This window comes from Egretta garzetta, unplaced genomic scaffold (assembly GCF_000687185.1).
Source record: "Egretta garzetta isolate BGI_Z169 unplaced genomic scaffold, ASM68718v1 scaffold1, whole genome shotgun sequence".
NCBI lineage: Eukaryota > Metazoa > Chordata > Aves > Pelecaniformes > Ardeidae > Egretta > Egretta garzetta.
Window position 1 is genome coordinate 649,306 of NW_009258542.1, and position 17,286 is coordinate 666,591.

The 17,286-nt window shown below is 48.3% G+C and overlaps 1 protein-coding gene across 1 annotated transcript in view; it reads right to left on the reverse strand.

Moving 5' to 3' along the window:
* Window positions 1-1,476: 1,476 nt before the first annotated feature.
* The window catches only part of KCTD16 (potassium channel tetramerization domain containing 16), an 83,034-nt gene continuing 67,224 nt past the window's right edge, over window positions 1,477-17,286 (reverse strand). Inside the window, exon 2 of the mRNA XM_009646771.1 lies at window positions 1,477-1,928. Within this exon, the coding sequence (XP_009645066.1) occupies window positions 1,477-1,928 (452 nt within the window). The remainder of the gene's footprint in view (window positions 1,929-17,286) is intronic.

Below are 17,286 nucleotides of genomic sequence, written 5' to 3' on the forward strand. Positions count from 1 at the left end.
TCCACCCACACTCTCCAGCCCTTGCTGCTGTGCTCATGCATTACCCAGCAATGACAGCCTGTTGCACCCCACGGGACCGACCTGCTCCCCTTCCCCAAGCTCCCATGCCCCAGGGGGCTGGGGGCTGCAGACCCCCACTCCGATCAGTGCAAGACCGGCCTTTCCCAGCCGGTGCGTGGTGGCTAACTCAGGACACTCGGCACAGTTTGCTGGCCGACATCCCGCCACCGGCTGCGGACGGGACCAACACCGAGACAGGCATCTGCGGGAGGGAATATGGGTACCTCCTTCTGGGGTTTGCATTTTCTCTTGAAATGCACATGGCTGGAACAGCGCTGCTCCCATCCTCTAGCAACGACCCCCCACCAGGCAAAGCACCACACGTGGCTCGGCAGGCGGATAATTTCTTGTGTTTGCTTCTGTGCCGGACAGGACCCAGCGCCCGCTCTCCCTGCCAGCTGGGGCCAAACGCTCCTGGCACACGTGCCTGGCAAGCCTGCAGAAATCAGCCACCTTCAGCAGCACAGCCCCTCCACCTGCTGCCACGCTCAACCCTGGAAGAATTCCTACAGCTTTCCAACTGGGATCATCACGCCTGTAACCCACTGGCACCAGAGAGCCTGGAGAAACACAACAAGAGGTGTGGGGAGGAGACGGGGGGAACAAGATCATCAAAACCAAATGGAATGTTTTGCTGACGGCAGCAAAGACCCACACGCTGTTCCCTGGTCTCCACTGAAATTCATTTACAGCGTCTCAGGGAAGGGGCGGGGGGGGGATAGAGAGAGGGAGAAGGGGAGAGAGACAGTGAGATGGGTTTTCTACTGTTCAACCCTCAACGACCTGAAGAAGAAATGGAACATCCACAGACTGCTAAAAAATGCTCTTTTCTGAGAAAGTGCAGTTATAAGGAGAGAGCCAGAAAAATCTTTAAGCAATATATATTGATATATATATACATATATATATACACAGAGAGATATATACACACATATATATATATGCACATATATATATACACATGCTTAAGGTAAACCGTCATGGCATAGCGTGTTTCTTTGAGCTGTGTACATCTCTCCAAACAAACGCACTACAAGGAGAACGCAGAAGGCATGCAGTCCACAGACACCCCGGACGCTGCCTGCTCACGCGCCGGGTTCCCACCGGCATCAGCAGCATCCCCACACGAGCATCTCTTGTTGTCGGTATGGTTGTGCCCTTAAGGTATTCAGCTTGTGTAAGACTCAAGAGTTTACAAATAAAAGCGTTTGTCATTGTGCTTCCACGACTGGAAAAATATCGTTACCCTATGACTATAAATGTTAAGGTGAAATAGGCAAATTAGGCAGTACTATAGAGATGGATTTTTTTTTTTTGTGTGTGACCTAACAAATAATTATTATTGGGAATTATTTTCATATCACTTAGAATCCTGCTCTAATGGTAATAAGGTCGTGTGCTTTCCCCACCCTGAGCCTATAGGTGGTACTTCCGCAGCAGTTCGGATTGCCAGGGATGTTTCCTTTCTGGAAACCTGTCTGGGATTTTGATTTTGAGGAAATCCTGGATACATTTTTCTAGCTCCTCCTCAATGGAGATCTTCTCCTTCACTGCTTTTTTCTTGCTGGAGTTGGACTCCCGGGAGCCAGAGGTGAGAGTCCGGAGCAGGTCGCTCTTCCTCCGGATCTCCGACTGCTGCAGCAGCTGCACCGGCCCCTTCTTGGCCGGCCGGTCCAGAGTCTGTATGTTGGGCTGGCGGGTGACGGGGCCGCAGATGACGGTCTCCTGGGGGGAGCTGGCCTCCGACTGGCTGTCGCAGCTCGACGTTGACAGCTCGTTGCACGACGTGCCGCTCTCTCCCTCCTTGTCACCTTTGCCGTTCTTGCAGCAGCAATCGCAGTGGGATGAGGACCACCGGGAGGGCTCACCTGCAAGAGGAACAGAGAGCACCCTGGGGTTACCCACAGCTCCGAACCCTGCGCCCGCACCCAGAAACAGGCTGCTCGCCCACCACCGGGCTCGTTCCTGCCTGCCGAAACCCACGGGAGCGGAGAGGGACGCAGCCAGGAAACCTCTTGGGGAGCTTTCCTGAATGTCACCACAAACTGTCAGCAACACTCCACCCAGTCTCAAGTGGGAGCTGACTTCCATTAGCATTGGAACTCCTTCGTCTGCTCCGCTTGCACGTGTTGCTCAGGTCCCCTGCGGGTGCCCTGAGACATCCAGCACATGTCTGAAGGTTTTCCAAGATTCTCAGTAACAAACAGTCACGCGAGGATCCAGCCAGGTGTTGAACCAGAGTGAGCAACCATTGCTTCAGGAACCCTAATTGCTTGTCAGGCTTGTAATGATTTGCTACTACCTCCACCCACCAACCCAAGGCCAAACCCTGAGCAGACCACACAGGGCTTCTTCTCCCTTAAGAGGAAAGCCTGATGAAGTCCACAGAAATGCTGCCTAAGGAAAGACAGAGAAGAAACAGAGGACTTCAGATTTTGTCATTCCTGATCCATTCCTCCAAGTTTTACCTTTATGTGGGCTTCCTTTGAAACCAATGAACTCATAGGTGTGAACAGAGGTTACAGGGCCAAGGCCAAGGTTACTAGTTCAAAACAGACAAAAAAAGGATGAGTTTTTGGCTGCCAGAGGAAGGCAGTGCCCAGGGGGCAGGACATGGCAAAGCCTGCCGCTGCTTCCCAGCCCAGCTACCTTCTCTGCAAAAGACGACAGGTCCAACAACTCGTGTTGGCTGATCTTCCCTGGGTTTGCATTTAATAAAGACCAGTCTGGACAGGAGGGAATAGAACTTGTTTGCATAGGAAGGGTCTGCCTGTGCTTTTTGGCTGCCTGAGGAAGGCAGCACCCAGGAAGCAGGACATGGCAAAGCCTGCCGCTGCTTCCCAGCCCAGCTACCTTCTGTGCAAAAGACGACAGGTCCAACAACTCGTGTTGGCTGATCTTCCCTGGGTTTGCATTTAATAAAGACCAGTCTGGACAGGAGGGAATAGAACTTGTTTGCATAGGAAGGGTCTGCCTGTGCTGGTGTGCAAAGAAGCCAAGGTTGTACCCGAGGTGGCTGCAGGCACTGATGGGTCTCACCTGGGAACACCAGGCTGCTTAAATCCCATCGAACCCTCCCAGCCTAAGCCATCTTTCTGCCTTTAAAAGGACAGTGTCAAATATGCTGTTAAATCCAACCTATCCATTTTTTTCCCTGTTTGCCATGTTCAGGTTAAAACCAAAGACCTGTGGATTCTGCAATGATCTTCCTTGCACAGTCACACACAACTGCAGAGTCCTACCCCTCATTAGCAACTGCAGGTAACGAACCAGCACAGGTCAACGCCCTGCCATGGGCTCTGCCCCAGAACAGACCAGCAGAAGTGGCACAGGCGGCTCTCTGGTAGGGCCAAGGTGAAATTTTGGCCCTGCTGCAGGGGAAGGCACCACCACCACCACCACCACCATAGGAGGCTTCACGGCTGCTCCGTGGCATTTCCCTGCAGCCCCACAGCAAGCTGGCTCACAGCAAACACCCCCGCAGGGAGAAATGCTATGCGGGATCATTGCTGGCGCTGCAGCGTGAGGTGCTACAGCAAAGTAACCATGAGAAGGGAACAGCAGAGGAATGCGTGCAAAAAGCATAATACACAGATCTGAGGTACAGGCAGCTCACACTGATCTTTTTCTGGATCTTACAGTTAAAATCCTGGCAGTCACAAAGAAATGAAGTGTTACGGGTTTCGGTCTTGTCCCCAGCATGCGGCGAGCAAGCGGGGGGCTGCGGGATGCACGCCAGCACGGGGACCCTGCGGAGCCAGCGTCTCTGCGTGACACCACCACGGGACACGCAGAGCCACAGCCCTGGAGATCACACGCTTTCCCAACGGCATGAAACAAAACAAAACAAACCAAGATGGTCCTCATGGCTAAACAAAATGTTCAGACAATACTGCTCCGCTCCCACTGCTCAGAAAAATGCTCATTGTTATTCCAGCCTGTAATCATCACAGTCTTTTTACTTGCCTTGGATTAAATATGACTATTTGTTGCTTTTTAAAGAAAGAAATCAAATGGTATTCAGGTGACCATTGGCTACGTATGTCAATAAACACCTCTCCCGCAACTCAGAGGGTATATACAGCCCGCTGTAACAGTCAGAACTGGTTATCAGAAGGCGTCTGCCTTCCCCAGCCTCCAGGGATTAGCGTTCGGGAAATTGTCTTTCCCATTATTGACAGCTATAGCACCCCTAATTTCTCCAGACACCTTTTCTTCCCCAAGGCTCCATACCACAGCTAGCTTTGGCTGTGAGATGGGGCAGCCAGAGCCACCAGCCTCCATCCTGGTGGGCATCACCCCCCCTGCATCCCCCCTGCCCATCCCAACCCTGACCCCTCCGGACAACTCGCCTCACTTCGAGGTAGCCTCCCCGTGCACAGGGTCATGCACAAAACAGAGGGGTTTGGGAAACACGGTCCCTTCATCTGCATAACCCATCGGTGATGGGAACCCCCGAACAGTACTTAATTCCTGATTCATGTAGCGCATGGCTTGATTTTTTCTTTGTCAGCTGGAGACCTGCCCAAACGCAGTAATCCGTGACAAAGGGGAAGAGCTGGCATGGACAACTGTTCCCTGACCAAACCACTGCAATAAGCATGGATTTAAATGTCATTTGGAAGCATCCATCTTGCCACTAAAATGTAATTATCATGCAGATTGGTAACATCATCCAGATCAAGACAAGCACAATTCAGGTTGACAACGTCGTAGCAGCAATACAGCCCCTGGTCTCACCCATGAGAAGGAACCGGGGGCCCCGTGGCCAGTATTGGGCCCCCGGTGCTTGTGGCATTTCTTACACTGGTGCCAGGGGCAGGGGAAGGGAAAGGGGGAACAGGGAACAGTCGGGTCAGAGCTGCAACATTGGCCCGGTGGGTTCTGCAGTAGTGACAGCAACGCGTGGAGCTGGGATTGCGATCGTGCCGGCCACCCCGCACGGCGGCAGGGAGGGGGGCAGAGGGGGGCGAGGCTGATGCGGAATCTCTTCCTCACGCCAGGGTCCCAGGTGATCATTTGCTGCCACCACTCCAGAAACAGGTCCCCATCAAAGGCAGTATGGCAAAAAAAGAAAAAAATAATAATTTTGTTGCCAATTTCAAATCCCCAACCTTTGGGAGCAGACTCTGGAGGAAGGGGGTTTGCAAGCTCATGACAGCAAAATGTTAAAAAGCTGCACCACTGGCAGTCATTGCCCTGCTTTCCCACTTCTCCATCTTTTTCACAACCATGAACACAATGCATACGATTTACAGAAAGCAGTGGAAACACAGAAGTCAGGAAGCCCCTCCTCATCTCTTCCTTCCACTTCCTTGTCAATGATGATGGAGTCTTTCAGTCTGTGAGCTGTGTGGTCAAATTTAATTTATAGACTTCCTTCAAGACCTGTTCTGTATCTTGTCTGAAAAAAGTCAGTAATGTCTAAACTGAAATTTTTTATCATTTGCTCGGCTTTGACAAAGGCATTCCATCCTGAGCCTTTGTAAAGCTGGTCACACGTGCTTCTGAAAAACACATCTGTGAGCTGTGCTGATCTGCAGCCCCTTCTTGCCGTTGACATTACAGCTCGGTGAGGGTTTTGCTGCGTTGCAGCTACTGAGCGTTTCGTGCGAGGGACTGCTCCAGTGCCTCTGCCCTTCCTAAACACAGAGCCATTTATTCCAGCAAGCAACCGCCAGCGCTTGAAAAATTAATCAGGTGGAAGGGAATCAGTCAGGGTGTTTCTGGCCAGCCCTGTGGAAACACAGGGATGCTGGGAGGGGAGTGCGTCCCCACCATGGCTCTGCTGGCCAGCAGGAGGGCAGCTCCTGCTCTCCTTTGCAGGGTTTGCTCTGCACTTGCCTGTAATTACTTTTTCTCTTCTCACCTGCAAAGTCAGTCATTTTCCCCCTGCTGCTTGTGTGCATTTAAGGATGACAGTGAATCCTAACAGAGAAAACACATTCGATGAGCACCACTGCTGCCACCAGCCCTTTAGTGGTGTGGTTTCCCTCCCGCTGGATGCCAGGCTCCCTCCTTGTCACCGCCCCAGAGCTCCCGGCGAGCAGCACAGGGGATGCTCACCTGCTCCCACGCCGGGTCGATGCGCTCCCGCTGCCCTTGCTGCTTCCCCACCCCACACTGAACTGAATGAAGTCTGAAAAATGGTGAAAAATGAGTCGGGAGGGAAAAGGCCACTGCTCAGGTCAGTTCCCATTAGCGTGCCATGCGACCTCCTCCTACAACTTCCCACTCGCTTTGAGCACAGCAGTTTTCAATGCCTCCCTAACACTTTCTAAGCAAACTCATAGGGGCATTCAGCTAAAGCCCATCCGTACCCCATTGCAGCGGTACAGCCCAGGAAACCCAAATCAAAGGGCTGCGCTCACCCAGCCACGGAACAAAACTCCGACAGGTGCCTGAAGTGCCCAAACAGCCCGGACACCAAACATCAGATGCCAAATGTCAGACCACTGCAGCAGCACAGGACATTGCTACGATCACCTAATGAAACTTTGCAAACCTGAGCTAATGTTCAGCACACACTTAGGTCGCAGACATCTCCTTACAGATGTAACTTCATAGCTAGGGGGAAGAAGGGGTCCAGCCCCCTGTGCCCCCACCAGAGGGGTTGGGCCCTGCTCAGGACCCACCAGCTGCCATGAGGCACATCGAGAATATATACTTCATTACAACAAAACAAGTCTTTTTATAAGTTAATTAAGACCAAATAGATGCTAATTTCACTTAATGAATATTCACCAGCAATGGGCATGCCATGGGTGAGCTGGGAGGCAGAAATGCATCTATTCATAGGGCTGAACAGCAAAACCAGGTGAGATCGGGGTGCTGGAAACAGCCGCGGGGTTTGGAGAGGTTCCCCAGGCAGAGACCTCCCACCAGCACCAGTGCTGAGGAGCTGGGCTGGGCTGGCTCACTGGGAGCGGGGCTCAGCAGGAGTGCTGGTGTCCAGCGGCGGATGCTCTGGGTATTCAGAGCATCTCTGCAGTGGAGGCAGGCAGAGATCTCCAAAGGCCCTGGGGAGAGGTGAGAGCAGCGGCAGCAAGGAGAGCTACAACCAGCGAGCTCCTTTTTGCAACCTGAACAACTGCTCCACTCTGCAGAAAAAGAAGGGGCAAAGGGGAACAGATTTTTTGATAAATACGTTTTTTGACACCTTTAAATGGTGAGGAAGTCTGTATGCACAGTTAAACATGCTCTCAAAAACCATCCTGCCAGTCTGGCTTCCAGCCTTCCTAACACCTTGCTGGCCTCAGCCCAGCATCACGCAGCCAGAGCCCGGGTGGATGTATGGGCAGCGGGAATCACCAGATGTGTACTTCTACTTTTAGCTATAAAATGGGGAGAGCTTAAGTTTTACACTGAAAAGACCATGATATAGTCATTACAAGAACAACATATCAGGCGAGCCAGAGCAGTCCATTAAGAAAATATAAAGAGAGAGGGAAAGCTATGGAGAAAATGTAATTGCCCTTTAGCATTTAACGAAGTAGGGGAAAAAAATAATTTTCATTAGGCTATCTTCAGATACCAGAGGAAAAAAAAAAAAGAAAGGTCCCAGTATTAAGCAATAATACATGAAAAATACATCTGTGCCAACCAGGATCAAAGTAATTACCATGCTAGGAAGTTGGCTCTGTTAGTTAAAACAGTACTGTAAAATTCTCTGATCTCAAGGCAAACCAGCCGAACTCCGCTTCCTTGCAGGTGCACAGCGGAAAGCGCGGGCAGAGCTGTCTCATTCACTGCTTTGCAAACTCCCTTCGCCTAAGTTTGACTCAGCCAGGCAGGGGCTGTGAAAACCTCTGCTCACCCCGCGCTGTGACAAACAGCTCCAGACATCGGCGCAGTGAAATGGCTTCTGTCACCTCCTCGGGAGCCAGGGGTGCCAGGGTCTTCCAGAGGCAGACACGCCAAAACACTTTTAATAGCCTAAATCTCAAGCCAGCTATCAGTCCAATTAATTCACCAGCTAAATGAACTTATTTCTGCCTACGGAGTTTCAGAGACTATGGGGTAAAGAAATACAACGACGGAATTCTAACAAGGAAAGAAAGTCGGAAACTCTAGACTCCTCATACAAGATCTAATTTTATCATTTTAAGCAACCAAATTACTCTCTGTATTACATCGGTTAGTTGACATGGAAGTGAGGGAAAGCGATCGGTCAGTCTGACAGAGAGACGTGGACCAGACACGGGCACTGCAGATACCTGTACGTGGGGTTGCAACGCTGCCTGTCAGAAATGAAGTCCTCAGCACTACCAGTAGCAAGGAAAAAGCCCTTTGGGGATCGGGGAGTTGGGCAGCAGGTTTCAGAGCTGTGCTACCACCGGCACGGCACGCTCGGTCCCCAACTGGTCAAGGTAAGGAGGAGCTGATGTGCGTTAGCGAGTGAGCCAGGTCGGTCGCTGCACGGGGCCAGGTTGCTCAGCAAAGAGGGATGCAAAGGAGCTCAGGATTTAGAGAAAAAAGTCACTGCTCTTTGCCCCAGGCAGATTTTTTTTTTTTCCCTAGCAATATTAAACCAAAACACTTCAGCCACCCCCTACCAAAGGAAAATAAGATATTGTTTGTCTATTTAAAAAAAAGTCACTTTTAAAAGATGTTTTGGAGCGTGGAAAGGAGAATAGGAGGCAAAGGGCTCCTGATTCAGAGCTGTGCCGTGTGTCACCTCCGTGTAAACCCCTCCATATCTGGGCGTAATTGGAAGCTGCTGCCAATTCTTGGGTTGCATCAGAAAATGACTCTGCATGACTTTGTAATGAAATGAGCAGAGCAGTGCACTTCACACCTTCCATGCATGCACATTACACATTATTTTGCTGGATACAATGAGTTTTTGACAGCAAGAACCGTGCGGGGTCAAAGCGGCCACTGGCAAAAGCAGTGTTCAAGCTGCAAATCCTTCTGGTGAGCTCAGCCTGCGCGGGAGCAGGATCGGCTGCAGGTTTAGGCTCGGGGCTACACCAGCTTCTCTAGATGGGAACACAGGCTTTGACAGCCGTATGCGTTGTGGAGTGACCACAGGTAATTGGAAATCAATGAAGCACTACGGAGAAAATGCAGATTGCTGCTAACTAAAAGCAATGGCTGCAAACTGAACTGAAATCAATTAAAAAATAAGAACGATCATGGTCATTAAAAAGAAGAGCTAAGGCAAGTCATTCATCCCCGTGCCAGGACAGCATTGCTGCTCTTCCAAGTATTTTCCATTTTCCAGATCACTTTTACAAGGACATTTCACTCACCTATTCACTTCTTGGAATGTGATTTTTGAGGAGAAGTTAGCATCTTTCAGCCTAAAGCCCCCATGCCAACCCCCTTGCAAGGCTGCCGCTGACTACACCCGGTCCAGGCTGGGCCATCTCAGCAGGGCTTCCCTCCAGTGCGGATGGAAAGCGTGCTCATGAGTACAGGAGAGGATGCACAGCCCCCAGAGATGAACCCGCGCTCCCTCCTGCTCGTTACCAGGATGGCTGTAACTTGCTGAACGGCGCTGCTGCCTCAGCTGCACGCTGCCATGTAACGCGTAGATGGGCACGGTGTCTGATGCAGAAGTATCTCAGAATTAGAGAACAACCAGCTCTCTTACTAAATCCCATATCAAAAGCAAAACCATACATACCTAGAAGGCCAGGAAAGACACAAACCCCACAAGCTGGGCCACTCCCTTGCACTGCGTGTCAGAAACTTTTTTATTAGAGGAAAACTGCTGCCAGGGTCAATTTATTCTTTAGGGCACCATTCTGTCATGCAATAAACATTTTTGCTGGAGTCCCAGGGATAATCAAAGTGCTGCAGGTGGGAGATTTCATTGAGTTGGGGTCCAGGTCAGCAGAGAGCCTTTAGCCACTATAGGAAGCCATCAGCTTTCGGGTGCACAGGGGACGTGCATCTTGGGGGCTCGTGGGGATTTGCGCAGTTCCCAGCAGTGCAAACCTGCCCAGCTGCAGTGTTGCTCAGGGCTGGGCTCCTCATCCCAGTATTGGGTGCTGTCAGGATGACAGAGAGAGCCAGTAGGAAAAAAAGAAATATTTCTTTGCATTTTTTAGTGAGAGGAAGGCATCTGCAGCAGCATCAACCCACACAGGACCCACGGCAGAGCAAGGACAACTGTTGAGCCTCAAGACCGGCCACCATTCCGGCAGCAAACCGAACATTGCGCTGATTTAACCACAGAATTTGTTAATTAATGTCTAAATGCTTTGAGATTCTTGGATAAAAGAGGCTAATTAATTCTGGCCTGGCTTTCCTGCTTTTGTCCCTGATCTCAGCACATTTCTCTCCCAGTGCCCTAATTATAATTATTATTATTAGGAGCTTCTGAAGAAGCAGTTAAAGCCTCTGATGTATAATTGACACACAAACCATCAGCCATCCAGTTTTTCTCTTCTCCTCACCCTCTTTCACAACAAACACGCTGCAAGCAGGGAACGGGAAATCCCTGCAAAGAGGGATGGCTGGTGTGCAGAAAACTAGGGAGGAGAGAGAAGTTATGATATAAAATAAAATTAGCACAGGACCTTCAAACCAAAATCAATGAAGAATTTTGATTGATTGTGAGAAATAGCACACAGACCCTAACCTTAGCTATCATTAAGTCCATCTCAGATATGACAGTGTTTGAATTTTGTAGTGCTGAGCCTGGGATAAATAGCCCCACGGAGACAGACCCAGGTTTTGCAGGGCAGCGCTTCCCCCTCCTCCCAAAAGCCAGCGGTGATGCTCCGATTGCAGGGAGGTCATAGAAGCACTTTGAGGCATCTAAAATTGCCCGAACCCCAGTGCTGCAGCAGGTCGGGACATCTCCTCCTCCTCAGCTTTAAGGAACTTTGAGATTTTTGCATTAGTTCACTCAGAAAAAGGCTAACAGAAAATGTAATACTATTCAAATGTAAATGCTATCAATAAGTAATTTCCAACCAAGAGCTGTTTTACCGTGTAGCTGCATCCACTTCTGGGACTAGCACCAGTTGCAGCCTCTGCTTGTCCCTGCTGATCACCCCCGGATTTAATCCATCGATTCTCCAAATTATCCAGCTGCTGCACTGGCTCTCTGAGCCCAGCAATGCAGAGTGAGCGTAATCAAACAGGTGAGACCTCTGACAGATCCCAGGAGAAAGGCAGGAACCCTTCTTAGGCAATTTTTCACTGATAAATGCTGTTGTCTTGAAACTGGTATATTCTAAAAGAGCACGGTGACTTTGATGACATTTTTACCAGGGCAGTGCTCAGCTAGGTCACTTCAATGCCTCCTTTCATTTTGACATCCATACTGTAATATTCATTTTAATATCAAACTACATATAGTTAATTTTCTGTTAAAAAGTTTCAGACATAAAAATGCAATGTTGTGATATTTCAGAATGAATATTACAAATTACTGTTCTATGTGAAATTTCAAAAATTTTTTTTTCCCTACTGAATTTGGAAGGAAAGCACATGGTGTGTCAGAACACACAATGGGATGGAGACTGCTTTCTCATGTAGCCCTGACCTTACAGGCGGAAGAGCTCATTGTTCTTAGAATTATATACCTGTTGTTCAGCTTCTACAGTTTTCACAACCCTTTTTGCCAGAGGTTTGGGGGTTTTGGGGGATTTATTTTTTTTCAGGGGAAGAGGGATGTGGTTGAGCCTGTCTTACAAAACCACGAAGGGCAGGTTTGCTGTTACAGGTACGGAGATAGCAATGAATTACTAACGAAAAGGCATGAGCGAGTTTCCTTGCTCAGAAAAAGGCACCTCACCAGCAGCATGATGGCCTGGCTGCCAGCACCGCCTGAGCAATCGCGATGGGGCTGGGCATGGCCGTGCAGCCCCCTCAGCCACCGCCGCCGCCGCGAGGCTGCTCCCGGGGCCGGACATCACCCCAGCCCCAGCAGCGTCTTTCAGGAGGCACAGCTGGGAACGGAGAGTGGTGTCGGGCAGGGCACAGAGCTTATGCACCGTGTGCTTTTTGAGGCAGGCAGAGATATCTTCAGTTCCCAGACATTCATTACCACTACGTGTGTGGGCTGTACCAACCCTTCCGTCTGTAACTTGCGCCATTTTCCTACCCTACTGTTCTCAAGCCACTCTTGTCCATTTATGTTGTCCTTTCACCTTTTATTCTTCTTACTGCTTCTTCTCCTTTAGGGTTCTGTCATTGGTTTTGGTTTTCTTTTATTTCTATTTCACATTCCTTTTCTTTCTTCTTGTCCCTATGACTTTAACCTCTCAACTGCTCGCGGTTTTTGCTTTCTCTTCCACACTTTCTCTCTACTGCTGGGGCCAATTGCAGCAACTGATCCTCATTTCAGCAGCAATTAACAACACTGCCCAGGTAGCCAGGACCATTGGCAGGTGGGAACGGGGTAGCCCTCCAGGGCCACCCCCTGGCCAGCTCCCCATCACCTCCATCTCACGGGGGTCCCATCACCTGAGCGCTTGAGGGGCCAGTGCCCTCACCTCCACCCTCACCTCTGTTTCCAACCTTGTGAAGCAAGCATTCTCCTTTCAACACCAAAAAAATGAAGTGTTGAAGCTTTTAAAAATATCCCACATCATTCATATGGTAAATAAAAAATTGATTGCCTCTAGATCTGAAGATAAGGTAATGTCGGTAAAGTGACAATTTGATTTAGATCACTCATTCATGCATGCACAATGCCTCAAACAGTTTTTGCATCCATGCATGAATTAAAGGTGTTGTGATTGATGAGCGACCAAGGTCTAATTGGTGTTTTAATAAATACATTCTGACTTGGTAATCGAGCTAGATTTATCAGCAGAAAATGCCCCTGTCTAAATAAAATTACCAAGGTAAAGCTTAGGAACAATGACAAATGCCATGGAAGTAATTGGCTCTGGGATCAGTGTTGGCAGCAGGATGGACATGTGGTAGATTTATTTGCATTTAGGATCAAGTATCTTCAGTAAAATTTCAGCAAGCAAACAAAACCGGGGAAGGACTTGACAGTAATGTTATTGGTTTGAACTCTCCCATATGTTCAAAGACAGCAGTGAAGGGGGAGGAAGAGAACTGGCGGAGGCAGCGGCTGCTGCCAGGCACATTTAGTAAGCTAATACAATTTTTTACCTTTCTGGGAGCAGCTGCGGGCAGCTTGGTGCTGCCACGGCCAGGACTTGAGCTGCTCGCCGCAGTTCCTTCCTAGCCCATGCCACTAATTTAAATTTTCTATTTTAAAGGTTTTTTTTCCATTTAAATGTTCTGAACTTGCCAACCCAGTGTAAAAACCAGAATTGTTTGCCCATGGTCTCTCTGTCTGGGGAGGTCTACGCTTCATGCAAGAGAATTTCAGCCAGTCCCTAGCCAGCCCACGCGCTTTTATCAGGAGTCTTCCAGCACTTTGCCATTTTACCAGCACTTCTGCAATCTTTCCTCAAACACTCAGTTCTGGAAATGAACTTCTGTAAGAGTATCAGATTTGTTTGAAAATAAAAATAAGTTCCCCAAATGGTGGAGAAAATATGAGACCTGGTGTTAAAACACCAGAAGGCATATTAAATGAGCCAAAATATTTATATATGGATCTTTCTCGAAGTAACACGTGATGAAGTTAAAATTCTGAGTGGAAGGAGAAGCACAGAGTGTGAGCAGCAGTATGAACAGAAAGCCTTTAGAGAAATTGGTCAACCGTGGTCACTGACATTATCAGACTGTTTACGAAAGTCGGGATGTACCCCAAGTCAGACAGACAACTCCTTGCACTTCATAACAAAAGCCTTTTTATCAGAGGAAAACCGCTTCCATGGCCAATTTATTCTTTTGGGCATCACCCTGCTGTGCAACAAACATTTTTTGCTCTACCTGAGGTCACTCTTGCTGGCCTGTCTGGAGACAGAGCCTGCACAAGGGCTACTCAGCACCTGTCTAAAGCAGCAAATATGTCCTGGGAGGACCCTTCAGCTCCAGGTGTCTCCCACCTCGGCACGCAGACAGTGACAGCGGCCGCCCGTGCTGCAGGCACAGCCTGGCCTCACCAGCACATCAGCATCCTTCCCGGGGAACGTGGTGGCCACACCGCTCCGCACCTTCCAATCAGCAAAACACATGGTGAAGACCCAGCCCAGAGAGTGACTCCGTGCAGTCTTCTCGGCAGGCTCTGATGAAGACCGTGCAGCTTTTAAACGGTGGTCGGAGTAGCAGGAGACCCTGCGGTTTGGTACACGCAACCCTTGAGGGAGTTATTTCTGTGTTCAGGAAACTCTGTTCTGTCTCTCACTATGAAGATGTGTGGTGGTACCTCAGCAAATGGCTTCATCATTAATTCAGGTCATCTGTCAACTTCTCATTGTTTCTGATTATGGTCTCTTCAAATCAATCCTTTTCTTAAACCTCTTTATCAGCCTACCCATAGCTATCTGCTTAACCAAATCCTTCTCTGGTAGCACTGTAGAAATCATTCAGGCTTGCACAACCCAGATTTATCTGCCTTTCTACCTTTTAGTTCTCATCCACTAAGTAAAATCTTTGGCCAGACCAAAGCAAGAGCACAGCTGAGCAATACTCTTCCAATTCTCACCTGTATTTTTCATTGACAGTTTATCAAGCACTTAGGCTGGAGAAGAAAAGTAAAATGAATAGCCTGGTTTGTAGGAAGAGCTGAAGAGGTCTGGCTGTTCAGCATTTCCAGGGCAAGAAAAATAATTCAAGGAGTAATTCAGTGCTGCTGGCTTCCTTGCTTTGTACTCCCCCTTCCAAATACTGTGATTAGAAACAACATTTGGCCATCAGGTCTGTGGCATTTAGGCATATCTTCCTCTAGGAAAATTACATTGATATGAAAAACCGAGGCATAAGTTTTCTTCTGCCAGCAGTGTTTGTTCTTTCTCTTCTTCTGTCAAACATCTCTACCTCGTTTAAGTTTGGTGTGCAGAGAATTAATAGCTGCCACTACCAGCATCTTCCTTCTTCAAGCATCTTCCTTCTTCAAGTCCAGCCTTGGCCCCTCAAATTTAAGACTTCAGTATCTTTTTTGATTTACTATTGCTGTATTAACACCTTACCTTAATACAATCTTTCTATTTACCTTCTGTTACTTTAAATTTATGCTCAAGAACTGGAAAGTGAAGGTTGCTTGAATTAAGGCAGCCTGGGTTAAAGAGAGAGGGGTTTCCTTGTCTTCTCTAAGCAATAACAATCCCTTGGAGTTCACCATGGTGTGAGCTGAGACCTGCGCCGCCTTTCTGTTAGCAAAAGATGGGAAACCCTCTGGTAGGGCATTGACTCCGCCAGACCAGGAGCCAGGGAAGTAACGCAGGCGGATCGTGGATTGAACCCCACAGTTGTTTTGCACTGACATATTCCTAGTGTCTATTCAAAAAGAAATTCCATTCATCCGTTAATTAAAACACAGGTAAAACCAAATTAGTTTAAATAATCAGAAAACACGTCCCCTTCCAGCGCCCTAATTTTAGAATTACCTGCATGAGCATTACTGCGGACTCCTCAGCAGCTAAAGCAAAGGAATTCAGAGTTAGATGAGCATCCACAACGCATTAATGCCTAAATGCAAAGCCGGGACAGTTTTCCCAGTGTGGCTACGCCACCCTCGGCACCGAGCCGGGGCGGGAGCCCACCCCAGTGCTTTGTATCTGTGACTGTACATGGCTCTGATCTAGTGTGAAAGACCTTGAGCTTTGCACATACATATATATATATATATATATTTGCAGACACATATGTAAACCCCACAGTTTACATTCAAACTTAAGCCTTGTTTTGGACACCTGTTTTAATTAGCAAAGCCAAAGTGTGTATTACTCCCACTTCTTGGAGATATATGTTATAAATTGCCGACAGATGGTTATGGTAATATGGGAGACACAATTTTCGATTTTTTGAAAATTAGAACTCATGAACTTAAAAATGCTCTGGAGATACGACGATATCATGTCAGCCTATGTTGTTCCAATTAATTGCAATTGATTGCTAATTGAGAGCTATTTTAAGACTTGCCATTACTCTGAACATAATGTAGAATAATTTGTGTGTTCCCCTTTACCCCCCCACCCCCCACAAATGACATTGGCGGGTGCAAAGAAATCTCAGGAAACAGAGTAAAAAAAAAGTAACAGGAGCCTGAGTCCTGATTTCCTTCTGCCTCTCTGGCAGGTACAATAAAATTAGGAGCTGCAGATTTAAAAAACATAAGCGACAAGGACTGAGACAAGGAATCTCGGTCACTTGTTGGGGTTCCACCTCTCAAACTTTTCAGAATGGCAGCTCTGACATTGCTAAGTAAATAGAGTTGGTTACTCCTTTACTTCCAGACAGTGCAGAAGTCTCATTTGTTGAAACAAGTATCTTCAATAAACACTGCACCTCAAATCCAATTGATAATAGTGAAACAGCATCAAAGGTAGAAGGCAAAGTGGAGCCCATTTTTTATATTACGCTATGGGATATGGGTTGTCCGAAGAGATGTCACAGACTCGGAAGAGAAACTTGAAAATTTGGTTTTAGAGGCAGAAAAAAGAAAAGCTTAAAATATGCCTAAATTAATAGGTTTGCAATGGCACCACTTCCACGGGACGTGCCTACCTGGGTGCAAGGACGGGCGCTACACAGCAGGGGTGCAGGCAGAAGGGGAGACACGTGCCCATCATCCCGGGGCGCACAGGCTTCCTCCCCTTGCCCATGCCCAGCATGAGAAAGGCACATTTCTGGGCAAATGCCATAGGCAACAAACATGGTATTAACCAATTACTGATTTCCAAATATGAAGATGAAACAAAATAAGTGTGCGATGCTCCAGAGGTGAAACCAAGGCTCACAGAGGAGTGTGCTCCCAGCAGCCTTGTCCAAAGCCACCGCCTTGAAACCTACACTCACATTTCATTACGGGTTATTTTTTTGCAAACAAGTGCATATACTCACAGGGAAAGGAAGCATTGGATTTGGTTTGGATTTGGTTTACTGGGCAACACAGCAGTTTGGTTTGTGTCTTTAGCTTGACTGGCTTTACAAGAAAGGCCCCCAGATCCTGACAGAGTTATTTAGACATAAAAATCAAATGACCTAAATAGCTGTACAGCATTCGGCAACAGGCTGGATGCTTACTGCAAAAGCTGGTGGAGCAGGCAAATCCAACAGGGATATAACTCAGGGAGGCAAGAGGCTTTTATGAGTAAGACCAGCGTGCTCAAAGACAGCAAGTCTGTCATTCGACATCTACATTCAGACACGCACCAGCTTGACAAGCTATTTCATGAT